The sequence below is a fragment of the Xenopus tropicalis genome, chromosome 10 (assembly GCF_000004195.4).
Source record: "Xenopus tropicalis strain Nigerian chromosome 10, UCB_Xtro_10.0, whole genome shotgun sequence".
Classification (NCBI taxonomy): Eukaryota; Metazoa; Chordata; class Amphibia; order Anura; family Pipidae; genus Xenopus; species Xenopus tropicalis.
In genome coordinates this window covers 22,218,815-22,239,488 of record NC_030686.2, presented here as the reverse complement: position 1 = coordinate 22,239,488, position 20,674 = coordinate 22,218,815, and the positions used below count along the sequence as shown (strand labels likewise).

At 41.6% G+C, this 20,674-nt stretch overlaps 1 protein-coding gene across 2 annotated transcripts in view; it reads right to left on the bottom strand.

Moving 5' to 3' along the window:
- The window catches only part of ezh1 (enhancer of zeste 1 polycomb repressive complex 2 subunit), a 37,367-nt gene extending 28,530 nt beyond the window's left edge, over positions 1-8,837 (bottom strand). Inside the window, exons 1-6 of one of the 2 annotated variants that reach the window (XM_031894474.1) lie at positions 8,695-8,837; positions 7,890-7,997; positions 5,755-5,875; positions 3,455-3,583; positions 1,538-1,657; positions 1,263-1,383 (exon numbers count right to left, since the gene is read on the bottom strand). In XM_031894474.1, the coding sequence (XP_031750334.1) occupies positions 1,263-1,383; positions 1,538-1,657; positions 3,455-3,583; positions 5,755-5,875; positions 7,890-7,933 (535 nt within the window). In that variant the 5' untranslated portion in view covers positions 7,934-7,997; positions 8,695-8,837. The other variant, XM_031894473.1, reaches the window with a different exon arrangement.
- Positions 8,838-20,674: the final 11,837 nt, after the last annotated feature.

Below are 20,674 nucleotides of genomic sequence, written 5' to 3'. Positions count from 1 at the left end.
ATTACCGAAGGCAGTTCCATATCTAGAAAAGATTAAACCCATGTGTTATGTAAACAGAAATTGTCTATAAAGGGACAAATGGTCAGACTGATATACTGCAATACATATCCTAATTGTCCAAATCAAACTAAATTGTCAGTAAAATTACACAAAGAACTACACATACATGTTTCTTAGTAAAAGGCACATGTCGTGGGGAGAAACAGCAGCCATACTTTGACCTTCCACGTTGCATGCACAAATATATTTTATTGCGCAGCCATGCCACATTTATTTTTCTAAGTGCTGTGTTTATACGAAACCCCTGTCTAGCTGGCAGTACTCAATTAAACTTCCTTCATCTGTGGATGCCATTTTTTTCCACTCTTGTGCCGTCATAAAAAAAAATAAGCCTCCTCTTCTGTCTGGTCAGCATTTAGTCTTATCCGTGACATGGCCAATTAAATCTTCTGGCTGTAGATTCTGCCTAGAAACATATTGCTCAATACTGCCCTGGATACCACTACTAGTGATAGAAGAAAAACATATGCTGCAGAGATTGTATTGAGTGGTCACAATACTTAATACTGAAATAATACGACTTGACAGCCTAGTAACAGTCCAGTGCGTGATACAATATAGCAGGATTTAAAGGTGTCCCTTTAAAACAGTCACCTATCAAATAATAATATGCTTCAGAGGAATTTAAAGGAATGGTTCAGTATGATGTAGCTATTCATATTCTAAGACTATTGCAACTGGTTTTTAATTATTTTTTTTTGCAGTTTTTGAAAAATTTCACTTTTTATTTAGCAGCTCTCCAGTATGGAATTTTAGCAGCAATCTGGTAGCTAGGGTACAATTTACCCTAGCAACCAGGCAGCAGTTGAATAAGAAATATAAATAGGAGAGGGCCTGAATAGAAAGATTAGCCATAAAAAGTAACATTAACAATAAAATTGTAGCTTCACAGACCAATAGTTTTTTGGTTGCCGAGGCGAGTGACCCTGATCTGACAACTGGAAAGAAGCAGAAGAGAAATAATTCAAAAATTATAAAAAATAAAGAGCAGTTGAAAAGTTGCTAAAAATAGGGAATTTTATAACATGAAAAGTTAACTTGAAGATGAATAACCCTTTTAACAGTTAGTTCACATGTAAAAATGCCTGCCTTTTTAACATCAGCATTATGCATCAAGCAATCAATGTTAAACTGGATTTTTAAAGAATATAAATAGATGTATTTTTTCCCTAACAGATACACACTGTGGGAGACAAACCCACCTTCTTCTCCATGCACTTTGCCATCATAATTATTGATCAGTTCCTCAATAAAGGTCTCATCCTCTTCCTTGACCTCATCGCCCATGTAAGGAATATTACACAAAACAGTCTCATCTTCCACCTGGGACACAATACACCAAAGGAAAATACAGTAAAGAATACTAAGGGCTAAGAAAGTAGACAACAGCATGAAACCATTCAGTAACTCAGAATATACATAGCTAATAGAACAGATACATGTACCATATATAAATACCATATATAAACATACATACCATGAAATTCTGTTGCAGAGGTGACCATGAATACATGATGGGCACTAAAGCCACAGTGTTCAGGGATCTCATAAATATGGTCTGGACAGCAAAACCTGGGAAGCTGCTTTCCACTGTGGACTGTAGGAGTAAATAGACAGCTTGGTTCAATTGTATTATTTTTGTCACTCTCTAATGTCAAACAGGAGAAAAGGGCTAAGAGTTTATGTTTAGAGCTAGCAAAGAAAAAATGGGGTGAAAAAAAAATAATCAGGAAATTACACTGGAGATTAGCAGAGTCAATCAAAAAGAGAATAATCAAAAAGAGAATAAATATAGGCTGTTAAAGTCTGATAGGGGTTTGTGCATGTCTGTGACAGGGGAAGGAAGTTAAAATGGATGGTATCATATTTATTAAAAATCCATATCCACAGACTGGTATTGAGATAATACTGATAAACTAAGGGTGAAGGCAGTGTCTTTCTCATATAAAGACTAATGGCTCCTGGTGTTTATTACTATAGCTTCCTGGAGAAGTATACTATTGAGTATATCCAGGTAAAAATCTAAAGTTCTTGGAAGGAAGCCATGTTTCACTCCTAAAGTGTCCATTTTTATGAAGAAATAAAAGGGTTACTCAGGGATATTCACACATCTAAAGTAAAAGCCAAAAAGTACGAAAAAAAGGTCCCAGTATCACAGGGGAACTACAACAAACATACTTGTATCATACTCTGCCTGCCCTATGCTGCCTGTGTGTATGGCACACAGCATAGGACAGACAGAGTATGACACACACAGGTAGCATAGGACAGGCAGAGCATAGCACACAGGCAGTAATACAGTGACACAATGTTAGAATCAGTTTACACAGTGAAAATAGCTTCTTGCAGCCCCAGGTGCACGCTGTACCCACTGCCCGGGCAGATAAATTCAAAAATGAAAACAGCAGCACTCCGGTTGTTTTGAAAAATGTGAATCTTTACTCAAGTGCCAAAGGCAACGTTTCGGGCTTCACTCCAGCCCTTTATCAAGCCTCACAGGTAGCATAGGACAGGCAGAGCATGGCACACACAGGCAGTAATACAGTGACACAATGTTGGCACTGCTCCTACAGTCTGAGGTGTGAACAATGCAGGTATTAAAAGGTGTGAACAGTACAGGGGATTACATGTTTAAACAATACAGGGGTTTACAGCCTAAATCTAAGGTGTGGACCATGCAGAGGGCCAGTTAATCTTAGTACTGATACAATTTAAAGTTTACACAAAGGTAAGCAGTCACAGCAGCCAGAAAGGAGGGGCCACACAGAAGGGAGCCGCTAGTCGGACAGCCCTGCTCTATAGTAATACACTGTAGCAGTACAAAAGGTTTAGCCTAAGAAAATACTCTGTGGCTTGCACAGGAAAAGAATGTAAAAATTAGGAGGCCACTATATAGGCCTATTTATAGGCCAATTTAACATCTGTATTTAACAAATTATTTAATCATTTTCTACCTGAATAAAATTGGCACAAAAGCATAAAAACACACCCTTTATGAGCAAAATAGACCAAATATATAATGAAGATCACAGTACAAGTTTATTTTCAATTGCAATTTTTACAATGCTTATACCATTTATATGGTGTGTCCCTTGCTGTCCTGCCCAGCAAAATCTTAATTTAACAAAGCATCTCCTGCCAGGAGTAAAGGATATGCAGGAACACAGTGTTTAAATTTAAGGAAAGATTTAATAACCAGAAGACCCTAAAACTGGAATGCATATTCTAGATACTGTATTACCAATGCTTTCTAAAGGGTATGAATTACCCTGGATCTATACCATTTAATTAAAGGAAAATATTGCTGCTGGCTGGTATTGGTATGCTATGGCTTAGTTCTAATACTTCTAGGTCCTTTTGTATAATGCACACATAAACATGCTTTCTCCAATACCTTTTTCAAGAATGGGTGGCCACTTGTAGGTTTCATCATCTGAATGGGCTGCACCCTTAATTTCTTCCAATCTTCATTTAAAAGGTGTGCCCTTTCTTGTGCCTTTGTCAGGTTTTCTACGTAAAACATCTGCCATGATTAGAAAGAGAAGGACAGATAGTTAACCTTGTAACATAGTTAAGTTGGGTTGAAAAAAAGTCCATTAAGTTCAACTCCTCCAAACAAACCACAGTGTACATATATACAGATACTTACACAGACACCCTATCTGTCTATAATGCCCTCTAATTTACTTGTAAAGAGTAATCATGTCCCCTTGCAAGCATTTTTTTCCAGAGAAAAACAATCCCGACCCTGACATTCTAACCTCATATTTTAGATCTTCCATCCCTTTTACCAGTTTATTTGCACATCTCTGCGCTCTCTCCAGCTCATTATTATCATTTTAAAGTCCTGGAACCCAAAACAGCACTACATACTCAAATTGAGGCCTTGCCAGGCACCTAGACTGTGCTAGTGCAGATACCCAAGTCTACTGCAAGTTAAAGATTATTATGACAATTATTTATTTTATTTATAAATAGATGAGTTGAGAAAGCATAAATAGAAATTTTAATGCTAATACCAGGCTTTAAGTTTGACTAAGAGTCAGCAACCCAAGGGTTAACTGAATACAGGAAGTGTCGATAGTAAAGCTGGCCATACATGGGCAGATTCAATTCAAGCTGCTAATTTGGCCCTTCCAGACCAAGCCATCAGCTTATCTTTTAGGCTATCCCCAATGATATCTGTCTGAAAATCAGTAAGATATCAATCAAGCAGGATTTAAAATCCCATCAAACGGGGATCACATGGGCTCCTTCATGTGGCTCTTCCAGTGATCCTGCATAGGTGCCCGTTGCGACCCCATCATTTGGCCCCCAGGCTGATCTGCATATTAAAAAAGAATAAAACAAAAAACATACAACAGCATACCTAAGGAAAGATACACATTATAAAACACATTAATGGAAAGGAAACTGCTACAAATTTCCCTTGCAATTTTTCCTATATAAAAATAATTTCATCAGTGTTTTTGTTTCTTTCCCTATCTACTTTTCTTACTTATTTATAGTATTTATTGCTGAAATGTATATGCTTTAATGAGCCCTTCAGATATGTTACTGGGAGAAAATGTAAGTGACTGATACATTGACTTTTTTGCCTAAAAAATAAATAAAAATATGTTACAAAAAAATAAACAAACAAACAACAAATGGAAATGCTCTACACAAAGACAGAATCAGACTTACCCCTGTATATTTTACCCTATACAGGTACCAGATATTAGATAAATCTCTGCTGCATATTAACAAAGAAAACCCCCTTTTGTAACTGTACATCTGGCTGTTCTGGTTACACTAAGACTCTTTAAGCTGGTCCCTTGCAGTTGTGTGTAGCTAAAAGAGAATGGCATTGATAAACTACACCAAACCTGCTGCAAATCATAAAATGTAGATGCCTGTGGCTCTTAAAGGAGAAGGAAAGGCTAGTAAAGAGTTAATCTCAAGCTGCAGGCATACCTTCAGTTGTCTCAATAGTGCCCTTAAGTCTCCCCATATTTCACCTGTTCAGAAGATCTGAAGCCAAACATGGAGAAAAAACACTGAGCTGGGTAGAGAAGATTCCCATAATGCAACGCTTCTGCACAGACTTGGGGACTTGGACTGTAGGCGGCGCATGCGCACAAACAGGAGCGCTTCCCCTAGCGTCTGGTTGCCATGGCAACCGCCACTCTTACAAACAGTGTATGCAGCAGCGGCAGGTGCTGGTGGGGGGAGAGGCGAGCAGCAAGGGGGTGACGGGAGCGGAGCGGATGGTGAGTGCAGCCAACAGGCAAGTGCTGGGGGGAGGCACCTTTCAATGAAAGAAACCGACGGTGGCGCCATTCACTGAAAGGCAAGCGGGGCACGGGGGGGGGGGTGGTGCTGACAAGCGGCGAGTTGGATAGGACGTGAGGATGCAAGGGGGGGGGGTGCCCATACAGACATGCTGGACAAGATGGCGGCGCCGTTCACTGAAACAAGTATGTAGGTTCTAGTATGTGTATCTCTGTAAATCTTTCATTAGGCAAGCTACAAATATAGCGATTTTACATAGCAATAGTAGTCATATTTAATAGTGTGCTTAATAGATTTTGACTTTCCTTGTCCTTTAATCATTCAGCAAAATGATATTCACTTAAAATGAATGTACTGACCTAGTACACTGTAGCAACTTTGGTAGAATTGTGGTAGTACACTGGCACCAGTTAAACTTACCCTAGCCGCTGTATTGGCCTGAAAACGTTTTAGTTGCTGCAGCCGTATGTATTCTGAACGCACTCTCTTCTTCCAGCACATCAATGTTCTTGTGTATGTTGGGTCTGGAGGCTCCATTGGGCTTATAAAGTAAAGAAACATGCAAAAAGTAATTTTGCAGATATTAGCTTATACAGAACCAGGACTTTCTCCCCTACACAGAAACTCAGCAGCTGTAAATATTCTGGCATTTCTGGTTAGCCCTGGCCAAACTGTGTGTCTGCTTTTAAGAAGGGGTCATAGTTACAATTGAAACAGTTGTGGCCATTGCCTAAGGCAGTGCTGTCCAACTGCCGGCCCGCGACCCCCCTCTGTGTGGCCCCCCACCTGTCTGGCTGCTTTGATGGCTTACTCTTGTGAAAGCTTTAAATTGTATCAGTACTGTTATTAACTGCCCCCCCCTGCATGGTTCTCACCTCAGATTCAGGCTGTAATCAGGTTGTATTGTTTAAATATGTAATCCCCTGTACTGTTCACACCTCAGGCTCAGGCTGTAATCACCCCCACTGTTCCCCTGTTCACACCTCAGGAGCAGTAGAAACCCACAAATAATCCCTGCATACTACAAAAAGAACATATACTGAGGTGGTACTGCAATTAAAAAGTTTTTTAATATATAATTATTGTGCAGACTGTAGGAGCAGTGCCAGCATTGTGTCACTGTATGGCACACACAGGCAGGGTAGGGCAGGAAGAGTATGGCACACACAGGCCAAGTATGGCACAAACCAGCCAAGAATGGCACACACAGTGAAAGTATGGCACGCAGGCAGGGTGGGGCAGGCAGAGTATGGCACACACAGGCAGCATAGGGCAAGCAGAGTATGGCACACACAGGCAGGGTAGGGAAGGCAGAGTATGGCACACACAGGCAGAGTAGGGCAGGCAGAGTATGGCACACACAGGCCAAGTTTGGCACAAACCAGCCAAGAATGGCACACACAATGAAAGTATGGCACATGCAGGCAGGGTAGGGAAGGCACAGTATGGCACACACAGGCAGAGTATGGCACACACAGGCCAAGTTTGGCACAAACCAGCCAAGAATGGCACACACAGTGAAAGTATGGCACACGCAGGCAGGGTAGGGAAGGCAGAGTATGGCACACACATGCAGGGTAGGGAAGGCAGAGTATGGCACACACAGGCAGGGTAGGGCAGGAAGAGTATGGCACACACAGGCCAAGTATGGCACAAACCAGCCAAGAATGGCACACACAATGAAAGTATGGCACGCAGGCAGGGTAGGGCAGGCAGAGTATGGCACACACAGGCAGGGTAGGGCAGGCAGAGTATGGCACACACAAAGGCAGGGTAGGGCAGGCAGAGTATGGCACACAGGCAGGGTAGGGCAGGCAGAGTATGGCAGGTTTTTGCTGTACTACAACAATTAATATGGGTATGGTCATGTGATAACATGTGTGTGGTTTCATGTGGGTGCGGTTTCAAAAAGGGGAGTGGTCAAAACTGGCTTCCATTATCGGCCCTCCACCACGTAGGTCGGAAAAATTCCGGCCCTCGGTACAACAGAAGTTGGACAGCACTGGCCTAAGGTATAAATGGATAAGATAAAACATTTCAATGGAGAAAACGTGTCTACAGCATGTTCCATAGAAATAAACCAAGCTTTACCTAGTCCAAGGACTTAACTGCCCACTGTTTAGCAGTACAGGTAGCGGACCCCTTATCTAGAAAACCATTATCCAGAAAGTTCCGAATTATGGAAAGGCCATCTCCCATAGACTCTATTTTAATCAAATAATTCACATTTTTAGAAATGATTCTTTTTTTCTCTGTAATAATAAAACAGTACCTTGTACTTGATCCCAACTAAGATATAATGAATCCTTATTGGAGGCAAAACAATCCTATTGGGTTTAATACCTGTTTAAATAATGTTTTCAGCAGACTTTAGGTAGGAGATCCAAATTACAGAAAGACCCCTTATCCAGAAAAACCCCAGGTCCCGAGCATTCTGGATAATGGGTCCCATACATGTACCAATTTTATTTACATCATTTACTGGTGTAACGGTCCAAAACTGGACAAGTATATTATAAAACTGAAAATGGCTTTTTTTTTGTAATCATTTATACCTGTGTAGGACAGTAGAGCAATCCTTGGGGGTGACAGATCGCATCGTGGGCTGTATGTACCCTCTAATGATGGTTGGTTCTATCTTAAATTACTACTGACAACAAATGCTGCAGGAGGGAGAAAACACAATTAATATTATCAGAATGTATCTATTAAGCACAGGCATATTCTGCTGCACCATACAGCAGAAAAGTGTATACAGTACATCAAGTATACAAAAATAATCCTGTTCAATACAGCTTGGAAGGGACATATTGCATCATCCTCATCTCCTAGTATTACATGCCCCTTCTTATAAATGTATAGTGCCCCATGAAAAAAGTGCTTAAAATCATCTTTTACCTTGTAAAACTGTCATGATATCAGAGCTGCAGAGAGATTCTCTCTAGGCTGCAATGAGGGCTGGGCATGTCTTTTCATTCTCCCACAGGAAGTGGTCATATCTGTGAGTGACAATCAGTTCTGTGCAATAAGCAGCCCATGTCCCACCCCCTGCCTCTCTCTCTGCTCGGAGTCCGCTCTAGTTTTTAGGACTAATTCCCATCACTTTTCTTCTACCGTGTAACAGCCTCCTGTGGGAAATGGTCCACTGCTAAAGCCCCAGCTCTTATTGTATGCTGGGGAAAGTAACAATACATAACGACATTGCCCTCCAGCTATCACAGTCTTCAATTTCACATATCAGAAGATGGCCCCCAGCAGATGTCGCTGAACAAAACTAAACCTCTGTTTTATAGCTGTGTGACAGGGGAGGGCCCCAGCAGTGCTATGAGACTATGAAAGTCTGCAGCTTGTCTTTCTCACCAGCAGGGCTCTGTTTGTTCTCTGCTTTGCCAGTCTGCCAGGCCCTTTAAGGTCATGCTACCTCTCAGTTCTATCTGCGTGATTGTCAGGGATATGCTCATGCTGACAGTCATCACCATTTTTGCTGTGGAGGGGGCAAAAACCAATAAAAATGTTGCTTTTCTCAGCAAGCCAATACAATTGCTGATACTAATGATGGGCGGGCTTCATGGCATGTTTAGCACTTTAGTCAACCAATTGGAATGGACAAAGAGTGAAAACTGAAACCTTTGTTTATAAGGGGGCATGGTAGAATCAGTGGATTTCATTCTCTGCAGTTTGTGTTCCAAGCCTCTCTCTGGTTCACATCATTATTTCTGATTGGTCGGTTCAGCAAACGCAGCTGGAGTGTTATGTTGCCATAGAAAGTGAAAAATCCTTTTACGCAGTCCGTGCCTTTTGTCTAAAACTGACTATAAGTTATGGTTGATTTAGTGTTTGTAGAGGTGAATGACACTTTGTATGGATTTGTGAAGATTCCTGACTTGTATAATTAAAGGAGAAGAAAACCTTAATTCACTGCCTAATATACTGAACCCCCAAAGGAAATAAATTGCTAAATCTGTTTCATGGGAACTATCTGCTGCATTCCATTGCACGCAGTTTTACTTGCACTTCAGCACAAATCAAACATAAGTGCAATTTAATTTTTTGCAGTCAGGATTGCATCATTTCCATCTCACACCATCAAAATGACATCTGCGTGTGAATCTATAGCCAAAAGTATGGTGTGCATATTGACCTAATATTAGGTCTGCAATCCTCCCACAACATAATAGCAGATATATGAAAACATTGTAGCATAGATCATCCAGGAGTCCCATAAACAGTAATTATGTTTTGGCTTAAATGTATATCTTGGACAGCAAACCTCTCACCCCAGATTTTACATTAACTAACCTTTAGCTGGGATACCCATCTACATTTGATCAAGAACGGACATGGGTGTCCATTCATATTTTCTGTCAAGAAGCAGGGAGCTGCTACTTAACTTGTCATAGTAAGAAGCCTGTCAGAGACAGTTGCTAACATTGATCCCTTCAGAGCTCAGTGGTAGAGCACTTTGTAAGGGGTTATGAACAGCTGTCACACTAACTAAACACAGACTAAAACAGAGACACACAAAACAACTTACGGCTGGCCTATCCAAGGTTCTTAGAGCGGGCTACTCTTGTAGATACAGCCAAGACAGGGTATGAAAGTGATAGTAAGAGCACACACAAACCTATACTTCCTAATCTATACACTCACATAAAACACTTCCATCTTTGGTGGTTTGGGCTAAATCTCTTATATAGAAGTTGTTTTCTTCCTTTCTGTTTGCAATTGTGAGTTTTCTGGATTGTGGCCTCTGCTGGTGTTTTGTACTGTGTTCTTTCCTTTTTGGCATCTGTGAGCACTCATGCCTCCATCTACTGTCACTTCTATCATGTCCCAGCCTACTTTGGTGATCCTTAATTTTTTTCAGCTTTTTATTACCGCCACTGTCTGCAATATCGCTGTTGCCCCTCCTCTCCATTGTTTGCCTTGCCAAGGGGTTTCTTTGAATCGCTTTAGGTGGTGATTGCGCAGCTGCATTTTCCGTGTCCTCCATCTTGCGACTCACAGCGGAAATGGGGAAAATGGCAGAAGTCATGTGATGTGTAACTGCATAATAGCATGCTCTAATATCTATATGAAATAACGCATAAATATTTTGCGTGCTCTAAAATATCGCTTACAAATATCGCAAGATAATTAACAACAATAAAATTGTTCTTAATTCAGACAAATGTCCTTTTTGTGAATCGATCACTAATTCTCAAAATATAAGAAGTGATAATATTTTTAGCGCATGCAAAAACTAACTCTAGTTTTTCCGGCCTTTAGTAAATTGGGCCCATAGTTTTCTGAGTTAAAAAGTATTCTTTAATTAAGTAACGATTCATTAAAGTCATTTCGCATGTGTTACTAATCATATCACATGAGCAAAAATCTCGATTATCGCAAAGCGCTATCTCCATCGCATTGCGATAATTATCTAATAGAAATAATACTAATGCATAATTCACAGACATACAGTATTTTAAGTGTTAAAAGCATAAAATGTTGCGATAATTACTGTGAAACACCTCCTAGGAGTGGGCGTTACAAAAAAAACATTGTGGTTCGTGAGTGAAGACAAGATGGAGTTTGCAGTCAGATTTTTGTTGGATTGTGAATAAGAGAATCAGGTATGTGATCACCCTAGAGTGATGCATCCTCAAGTTTTCAGGGAACCTGTCATTTTCAGAACAGTAGTTTTCAGAAGGTAATGGTTACGTGCGTAATAGCGTGCGCTAATATCGTGTGCTATGAAATAACGCATAAATATATTGCATGCTTTAAAATATTGCTTAATATCGTTAATTCTTAAAATATAAGAAGTGATAATATTTTTGTCCATTTGATCTTTTCTCCTGAGGAAGTGTACCGGCAAGTACACGAAACGCGTTGGGATTTTGTGGACATTGAGCTCCTGTATCACACTACCTTTGTAAGTTTTATTCTTTATTCAGTTGTTTTTTAATAAATAATATTGCACCAGTGGCGGTTCTTCTCTTTGTGTGCCTCATTGAGGTTACAGCCACAGCCTGCAAGAGGATAACCATTCTTGGTCTGCACGTTGATACAGTTGCGTTCCACTTCAAGGATACAATATCCGTTCATTTGGCTACATTCTGCAAATGAATACATCACGTTTGTTTTGCTTCAACAACACTGCCATCTGGTAAGCAGTTAGTGGTACTGCACCCTGGTGTGAATGTTAATCTATTGAGCACAAGTAACACTTTATACGGGGTTAAGGAATCACTTTATATAAACGTTGCCACACTATTATTTTTTCTTTGTTTTTGTTTTGTTCCCTTTTTTATGCGCTCCGGATTTCCATATCGTTGATAATATTTTTAACCCACGTTTTTTCTGCCTTTTGTGAAACATCTCCTAAGTCTGTATACAATAACTAGGTGCCAAGTTTGTAGGAAACCAATTTATTGGCAAAGCCCATAAAGTAGCTTACAACTTACACAATAGTATAACTAGGGGGGCTGTTTAAAGAGAAGAGAGTATAAACTATGAAAATCTGCTGCTTACAGCACTGTGAATATTTTTTGTCCACATGCAATTTGTGAACACACCCCTAAATACCACACCCATTTTACCAAAATATACCACAGACATACCAGTATAATTACTACAGAAAATGAATAATGAGCATATTAACCCTAGGGAAGCCAATATAATCACTAAATGAAATGGATAACTCCAGATGTGCCAGTATAATTATTACAGAAAATGATCAATCTGCATTTTAACCCCAGACATGCCAGTTAATTACTACAGGAAATGTATAACATGCCAGTATTATGACTGTAGATATAATGACTGTAGAAATGGCCAATAAGCACTTCATTAACATTCCAGTAAGATGAATGCTGAAATGGATAGATTAAAATCATTCCCTCACCTACATTTGCACAAGCAGAATCCCAACACCAAAGTTCTTCTTTCCTGATTCTCCTATGCTGCTTACCTCTTTGTCGCTGCCTTTCTCTGCCTGTCTCATGTAAAAAATCCAAGATGGCCATCTTGAAATCTTTTCTCGAGAAGCAGGGAGCTGCTAGTTAATATGCAAATAGGTCATAGTTGCAACCAGTGATCCCTTTGGAGCTCATTGGTAGAGCAATGGACTATAAAGGATAGCAATATCCAGAGGGCGCTGGTTCAAGCCCGTTCGTTGGTGATCCCACCATTTCCCCCCCCCCCCCCCCCGGGTCTAAAAAAAAAAATATAGGAATCCTGTTCCTATATTTTTCAACCCCTTCATTAACAGCTGACACTGAGACTCAAATCTCTAACTGCCTCCTAGCAATCTCCAGTTGGATGAACCAACACCACCTCAAATTGAACCTAACAAAAACCTGAACTAACGATCTTCCATACATTTATTGTATGTGGGGGAAAGGATATTTGAGGAAATTCTGCATCATGTAACAGATTTAAAGGGCATGTCAACCCCAAAAATAATGTTTTGCATAATGAAAGAAAACATAATTTTAAGCAACTTTAAATAATTAAAAACTTGTAGTGCTTTAAACGTTATTTGTAAATGTAATTGCTATTGAAAGCAGCATTTGCTGAACTCCTGGTTGTTACATTTTAAACAATGTTGCAAAGGTCTTGCTTCTCCAGCAATACAGGTCTGTCAGTCTGCTGCCTTGTGTTACAATGTTTCAACAGTCTGAGCCACCAGGGCAGAGAATAGAAAAGGACAGGCAAGCACTGCTTCTAATAGCAATTATAAATACAAATAACTCAAAAACCATTACAAACTTGTAAAAAATGTATATTGCAAAGCTGCTTAGAATTTTGTTTTCTTTTATTAGGCAAAAAATTATATTTTGAGTTGCCTTGTCCTTTAAGAGGGAGGGATAGATTTCCCAGCAATGTGTTTATTTTGTTAGTAAAACTGCTGGTTATTATGTTAGCTATGTGGGGAAGAATCCTTATTTAAAGCACCAAAAAGGCATTTAAATATAATGTACCGATACCCTGTTCAGGTATAACAGCATATCCCAGGCTCATACACCTCTCCAACCGCTCCTCCTCTGCCATACCACTCTGCCAATCCCTGCACTGGCTTCCCCTACCATCCGGGATAAAATTCAAACTAATGACTCTCACATTCAAAGCAGTTAATAACTCTGCCCCACCCTACATCTCTGAACTTACTGTATCTCTAGGTACCATCCAACCCGCTTGTTATGCTCCTCTACTGACCTGCTACTCAACTCCTCTCTCATTCCCTCCTCACACACTCTCATTCAAGACTTTCCAAGGGCTGCCCCCCTTGTCTGGAATTCGCTCCCACAATCTGTCCGACTTTCTCCCAATCTCTCTGCCTTCAAGAGATCACTAAAAACGCATTTATTTAGAGAAGCTTAACCTAATCTAGTTTAACATAACCTCAGTGTGCTGCTAAAAGCAATACCCTGTGCCACACCTCTCACAACTCTGATCATGCCCATTTCCACACCTTGTGTCTCAACCCTTTCTCCTTGTAGATTGTAAGCTCTTTTGGGCAGGGCTCTCTTCACCTCTTGTATCGGTTATTGATTGCTTTATATGTTACTCTGTATGTCCAATGTATGAAACCCACTTATTGTACAGCGCTGCAGAATATGTTGGCGCTTTATAAATAAATGTTAATAATAATAATAAGAATATTTTGAGTTTATATGAATAAGCAAGGGGGCGGCCATTTAAGCTGAAATATGGCATATGTTCACATAGCAGATGATCTGTGAAGAATACTATGGTTTTAGTTCTTACACTAGAAGATAAAAAGAAATATGAGTATACAGAACTACAGAATGACCACAATGACCGAATGAAGGAATAATTTACAGCGACAGCGCTAAATGGAATTGTCAGGGGTGAACATACAGGGATTCTCCCCCCAAAAGAGATTTTTATCTGGCCCCAAGGTTAAGAAAGACCAGCGATTTTGTGTGTGTCGTAGGTCACAAGCAACTCCCTCTTTTTGTGTGCCTCCTGCTCCCCTGGAACCCCACTAATTTTTTGCTTACAATTGATACAATTTTTTTATCTTATCTGAATGTAAAGATCAGGGGTCACATTCAGTTCCGTGTTCTGCCAAATCTTTCATGGAAAACTCAGAAATGAAGGATTTGCTGCATCCCTATTTATTTCCCTGTTTCCCCAGATTTCCAGTGTAATTGTAGGGTGCTGTAAAATGTCATGTTCCACAACCTGCATGCAGTTTACTAATGCAGATACAGATTAGTGTCCGATTTGGTGTCAAGTTGCACTGACTTTCTGCCAGTATCAGTATGGGTGTGCATTGTGCAATTGTCAATACGGTGATGATTGGAGCTCTGGAATGACGTTACCATTAGATGTCAGTCAATTTTATGTGTAGAAGCAAATGGTGCCTTCGACCTAACACCTCATCAAGGTGACTGGGGCTTCCTTATACATCTGCACCTTGTAATTTAGGGCTCATTTATGTCCGCAAGTCCAGTGAGCAAAGTGCCACTTCAACCACAATTGGCATATTTTTTTCCCACAATGCATCATTTTCTCCAGAAATCTGGTGTCATTGCCCACATAAACAGACAATTCTCTTGACACAATTGCATTTCTATTACAATTGCGCTAAATATTAAGTAAGTCTGCCTGGCATAATTTGTGGCATTTGCTGAGTCTTATTAGTGATTAGTATTAGTGATGTGTGTGCTAGTGATGTGTGTGTCCAACTGACGCAGAATGCTACGGGAACCCTGGAGCTAACGCCTGATCCAGAGACAGCAGTAGCTACAGCAGAGGGCAGGAAGGACTGAGCAGCACCACGTGCAACTACTGCATATGGAAATACAAGGAGCACATTATTCTGACTTTCCACAAGATGGTAGCATTGGAACAACAGTGGAGGTCTACAAATCAATGTACTTTTTAACAAGATCATTTTTTATTACTAAATTGATGCACTGAAAGAACTATTTTCATGTGTATTTTGCATTGCAGTTACTCAAAAAGATGTTATCCCTTAGAAGCGAACATTTCAGGTGCTGTAAATATTGACGCAAATCTGTGTCAAATTGCTATTCACAAAGGTACTTACACATACCTCCCAACATTTGAAAAATGAAAAGAGGGGCACATTTTTTGTCCACGCCCACTTTTGTGGCCACGCCCCAATTACCACACCCCATTTTTTTTTTTAAATACTCCTTTTATATAGGCGGGATCAGACGCAAATGTGCTATACCCTCATACTGTACTACCTAAGGAAAACAATATAGCAACTCCTACATTAAAATACAAATATAGAGAGAAGGCAGTCAGTTATAAGTGAGTTATAACTATGTACCAGTTTTGCCCCCCATACACAGTACCCCCATACACAGGTGCCCCCCATACACAGGAGCCCCCCATACACAGGAGCCCCCCCATACACAGTAGCCCCGCCACACACAGTGTCCCCCATATACAGTAGCCCCCCATACATAGTAGCCCCCCATACACAGTGCCCCCATACGCACAGTAGCCCCCCATACACAGTACCCCCCCATACACAGTACCCCCATACACAGTGCCCCTATACACAGTGCCCCCATACACAGTAGCCCCCCATACACAGTAGCCCCCCATACACAGTGCCCCTATACACAGTAGCCCCCCATACACAGTGCCCCCCCATACAAGTAGCCCCCCCATACACAGTGCCCCTATACACAGTAGCCCCCCATACACATTACCCCCCATACACATTACCCCCCACAGGAGCTCCTCCTTTATCTGTGGCTCCTCTCCTTATGCGGCTCCTTGTGCGGCGGCGACAGGCCCTTTTATAAGGTTGCGCCCATGCGTAATGACGTCACACGTACCCACAGGCGCAACCTTATGAAAGGGCCTGTCGCGCTGTATAAGGAGCCGCATAACGAGTAAAGCCGCCGGGGAAGTCTGAACGTCCGGCTCCAGCCAGCGCATCCCGCCGTGCTGGATAGTTCAATGAATGTCCCGCAATGCGGGACATTCATGGAACTATCTGGGACAGCGGGATGCGCCATGAAAAGCGGGACTGTCCCACGAAAAGCGGGACAGTTGGGGGGTATGCTTACATCGATATATACACATCTGTCTGCTAAATTGTATCAGCTTTGCTGTAATAGGTACAAGGTGCAAACAGGCACAATGACACAATGAGGGTACTTGTAGGGGATTCAATTATTAGAAAGGTGGATAGGGTAATTTGTCGCAAAGACCCTACATGCCGAACTGTGTGTTGCTTGCCTGGTGCTAGGGTTCGGCATGTGGTGGAACGAGTGGACAGATTGTTGGGAGGGGCTGGTGAAGACCCGGCGGTCTTGGTACACATAGGTACCAATGACAAAGTTAGAGGAGGGGGGGAAGTCCTCAAGAACGATTTTAAAAAGCTAGGTGCGAAGTTGAGGGCGAGGACTTCCAAGGTAATTTTCTCAGAGATATTACCTGTGCCACGAGCAACATTAAGAAGGCAGCGGGAGCTTAGGGAGATTAATGCGTGGCTGAGAGATTGGTGCGGGGAGGAGGGCTTTGGGTTTCTCCAGAACTGGGCTGATTTCTCAATCGGCTACAAGCTCTTTGCCAGGGATGGGCTGCACCTCAATGATGATGGGGCAGCTGCTTTGGGGGAAAAGATGGCTAGCGGGTTGGAGGAGATTTTAAACTAGGAGTGGGGGGGGGAGGGTGCAGTGGGAAATTCTGTGGTAGACAGGATAGATGAGGTAGTGGGCATAGTAAGGGAAAATGGGGGAGGAGACTTGCTTCGGGATACTGATAATGGCAGGGAGGCCCATAAGTTGTTTACACGTCATTCTCACGCTGGAACCAGTATTAAATGTATGTTTACCAATGCAAGGAGTCTGACTGGTAAAATGGGAGAGCTGGAGGTACTGGCGTTGGAGCGGAAATATGATGTGATTGGAGTTGCTGAAACTTGATTGGAGTTGCTGAAACTTGGTTGAATGAGTCTCATGACTGGGCAGTTAATATTGGGGGGTATACATTGTTTCGGAGGGACAGGGGCAATAGAAAAGGAGGAGGAGTGTGTCTGTTCATTAAGCAGGAATTAAAAGCAAATATTAAGGAGGAAGTGATGGGGTTAACAGAGGGAGCTGAATCCTTATGGGTTGAGCTTCTCACAGATAGTAAAGAATCTACCAAACTAATTGTAGGGGTATGATATAGACCCCCTAATGTAAGCAAAGAGGAGGAGGCCCAGCTCCTGTTGCAAATAGAAAAGGCTGCTAGTTTGGGGCAAGTGATAATAATGGGGGATTTTAATTACCCTGATATTGACTGGGGCAATAGTACTGCCAGGACAGTAAATGGGAACAAGTTTATAAACTTGCTGCATGACAACTTTATGTCACAGGTTGTTGAGGAGCCAACCAGGAACCATGCTATACTAGATCTAGTGTTCTCTAATGACCCAGAACGTATAGCAAATGTGCAAGTGGTTGAACCCCTGGGTAATAGTGACCATAATGTTATTTCATTTGATGTTTGGTGCAGGAAACAAATTTACATGGGGGCAACAAAGACACTGAATTTTAGGAAGGCAAATTTTAGCTCCTTAAGGGCAGCGCTTCAGGGCATAGATTGGGGCATTATGTTTTCTGATAAAAACACAGAGCAGAAATGGTTGTCATTTAAAATGATATTAAATCATTACTGTTCTCAATTTATTCCATTAATAAGAAAAAGTAGAAGTGTTAAGAATCACCCTATGTGGCTTAACTCTGAGGTAAAGAAGTTAATAGGGAAAAAAAGGAAAGCTTTTAAGAAATATAAGTCAGAGGGGACAGTAGCTGCGTTTAATGATTATAAACACTATAACAAGTGTTGTAAAACAGCAATCCGGAAGGCAAAGATAGAAAATGAGGAGCGCATCGCGGCCGAGGCCAAGACTAACCCCAAAACGTTTTTTAAGTATATTAATAGTAAAAAGATGCAGGTTGAGGGTGTGGCCCCATTGAGTTATAATAACAATATGGTTACAGCGGATACAGAAAAGGCAGATGTGCTTAACCAGTTCTTTTCTTCTGTGTATACAGTAGAGGAGCCAGTGGGCCAAGTCCCACCCAATAGCTGCACTGTTGCCTCAGCTCCAACTACACAGTGGTTGGCACAGGATATGGTGCTTAAAGGGTTACACACGATAAATGTAAACAAGGCACCTGGGCCAGATGGAATACACCCTCGGGTACTGAGAGAGCTAGGGGCAGAATTGCAGTGGCCCTTGTTTCTGATATTCTCAGACTCTCTTTCATCAGGTATGGTACCTAGGGATTGGAAGAAGACGAATGTCATTCCCATATTTAAAAAGGGAGTAAGATCTCAGCCTGGCAATTAAAGGCCTGTAAGTTTGACATCCATGGTGGGCAAGTTATTTGAAGGCTTGTTAAGGGATCACATTCAAAATTATGTAGTGGAGAATGCCATTATGAGCAGTAATCAGCATGGCTTTATGAAGGACAGGTCATGTCAGACCAATTTAATTGCTTTTTATGATGAGGTAAGTAAGAAGCTGGACAGTGGGGATGCAGTAGATATAATCTATTTGGATTTTGCCAAAGCATTTGATACTGTTCCCCACAAACGACTGCTTTCTAAGCTAAGGTCTATTGGTCTTAGTGAAGTCGTTTGCACATGGATAGAAAACTGGCTACAGGATCGGGTACAGAGGGTGGTTGTTAATGGTACATTCTCTACTTGGAGTAAGGTTCTCAGTGGGGTCCCTCAGGGTTCTGTACTGGGTCCACTTTTGTTTAATTTGTTCATAAATGACTTAGGGGAGGGTATTATGAGTAATGTATCAGTGTTTGCAGATGACACAAAACTCTGCAGACCAGTCAATTCTATCCAGGATGTGACATCCCTGCAGCAGGATCTTGACCAACTGGCAATCTGGGCAGCTAAGTGGCAGATGAGATTTAATGTGGATAAATGTAAGGTCATGCACCTGGGATGTAAAAATATGCAAGCCCCGTATACCCTTAATGGAACTGCACTAGGCAAATCCCTAATGGAGAAGGACCTTGGAGTCCTTGTAGATAATAAACTTGGCTGTAGCAATCAATGCCAGGCAGCAGCTGCAAGGGCAAACAAGGTTTTGAGCTGTATTAAAAGGGGTATAGATTCACGGGAGGAGGGGGTTATTCTTCCCCTTTACAGAGCGCTGGTAAGGCCCCATCTAGAATATGCTGTTCAGTTTTGGTCTCCAGTGCTCAAACGGGACATTATTGAGTTAGAGAGGGTCCAGAGAAGGGCAACTAAGCTGGTAAAGGGTATGGAAAGTCTCAGTTATGAAGAAAGACTGGCCAAGTTGGGTCTGTTTACACTGGAGAAGAGGCGCTTAAGAGGAGACATGATAACTATGTATAAATATATAAGGGGATCATATAATAACCTTTCTAATGTTTTATTTACCAGTAGGTCCTTCCAACGGACACGAGGGCACCCACTTCGTTTAGAAGAAGGGAGGTTCCATTTAAACATTCGGAAAGGATTTTTTACAGTGAGAGCTGTGAAGTTCTGGAATTCCCTCCCCGAATCAGTCGTGCTGGCTGATACATTATATAACTTTAAGAAGGGGCTGGATGGATTCTTAGCAAGTGAGGGAATACAGGGTTATGGGAGATAGCTCTTAGTACTAGTTGATCCAGGGACTGGTCCGATTGCCATCTTGGAGTCAGGAAGGAATTTTTTCCCCTCTGCGGCAAATTAGAGAGGCTTCAGATGGGGTTTTTTGCCTTCCTCTGGATCAACTAGTAGTTAGGCAGGTTATATATAGGCATTATGGTTGAACTTGATGGACGTATGTCTTTTTTCAACCCAACTTACTATGTTACTATGTATGTTACTATGTTACTATGTTACACTATTTACACAAGAGAGGCCACTGGGAGCAACCAAGAGGTTGGTGAGCAAACGAACCACTGGCTGGGGATCACTGACATACGGTGTACAAAATGACCTGCACATGATTCTTTAGGCACAAGTGTGCTTTTTCTATTGGTACAGCTCACAGAGGAGACCCTGGAATTATTGACAGTGGTAGTAGCTCCAGGGCAACTCTCAACGCACATGCACCTGATTCTGAACAGGAGGTGGGACAGACACACAGTCTGCTTCACTGTAGGGAAGTGAACACAAGTACCTTTATTGAATGGCGTCAATTTCTGCAATGACTGTGTCCATTTTTGTAGTACCACAACTATGTTTGCAGATGTAAATGAGCCCCGATGAAGCCCTATGAAGCCAATGAAGCATCCATTGCGACAAGCAGGACTGCAGTCAGGGGCCCTGTTGGCAGGAGGGACCTGGACTGCCATGATAGATCCAGGATTATTTG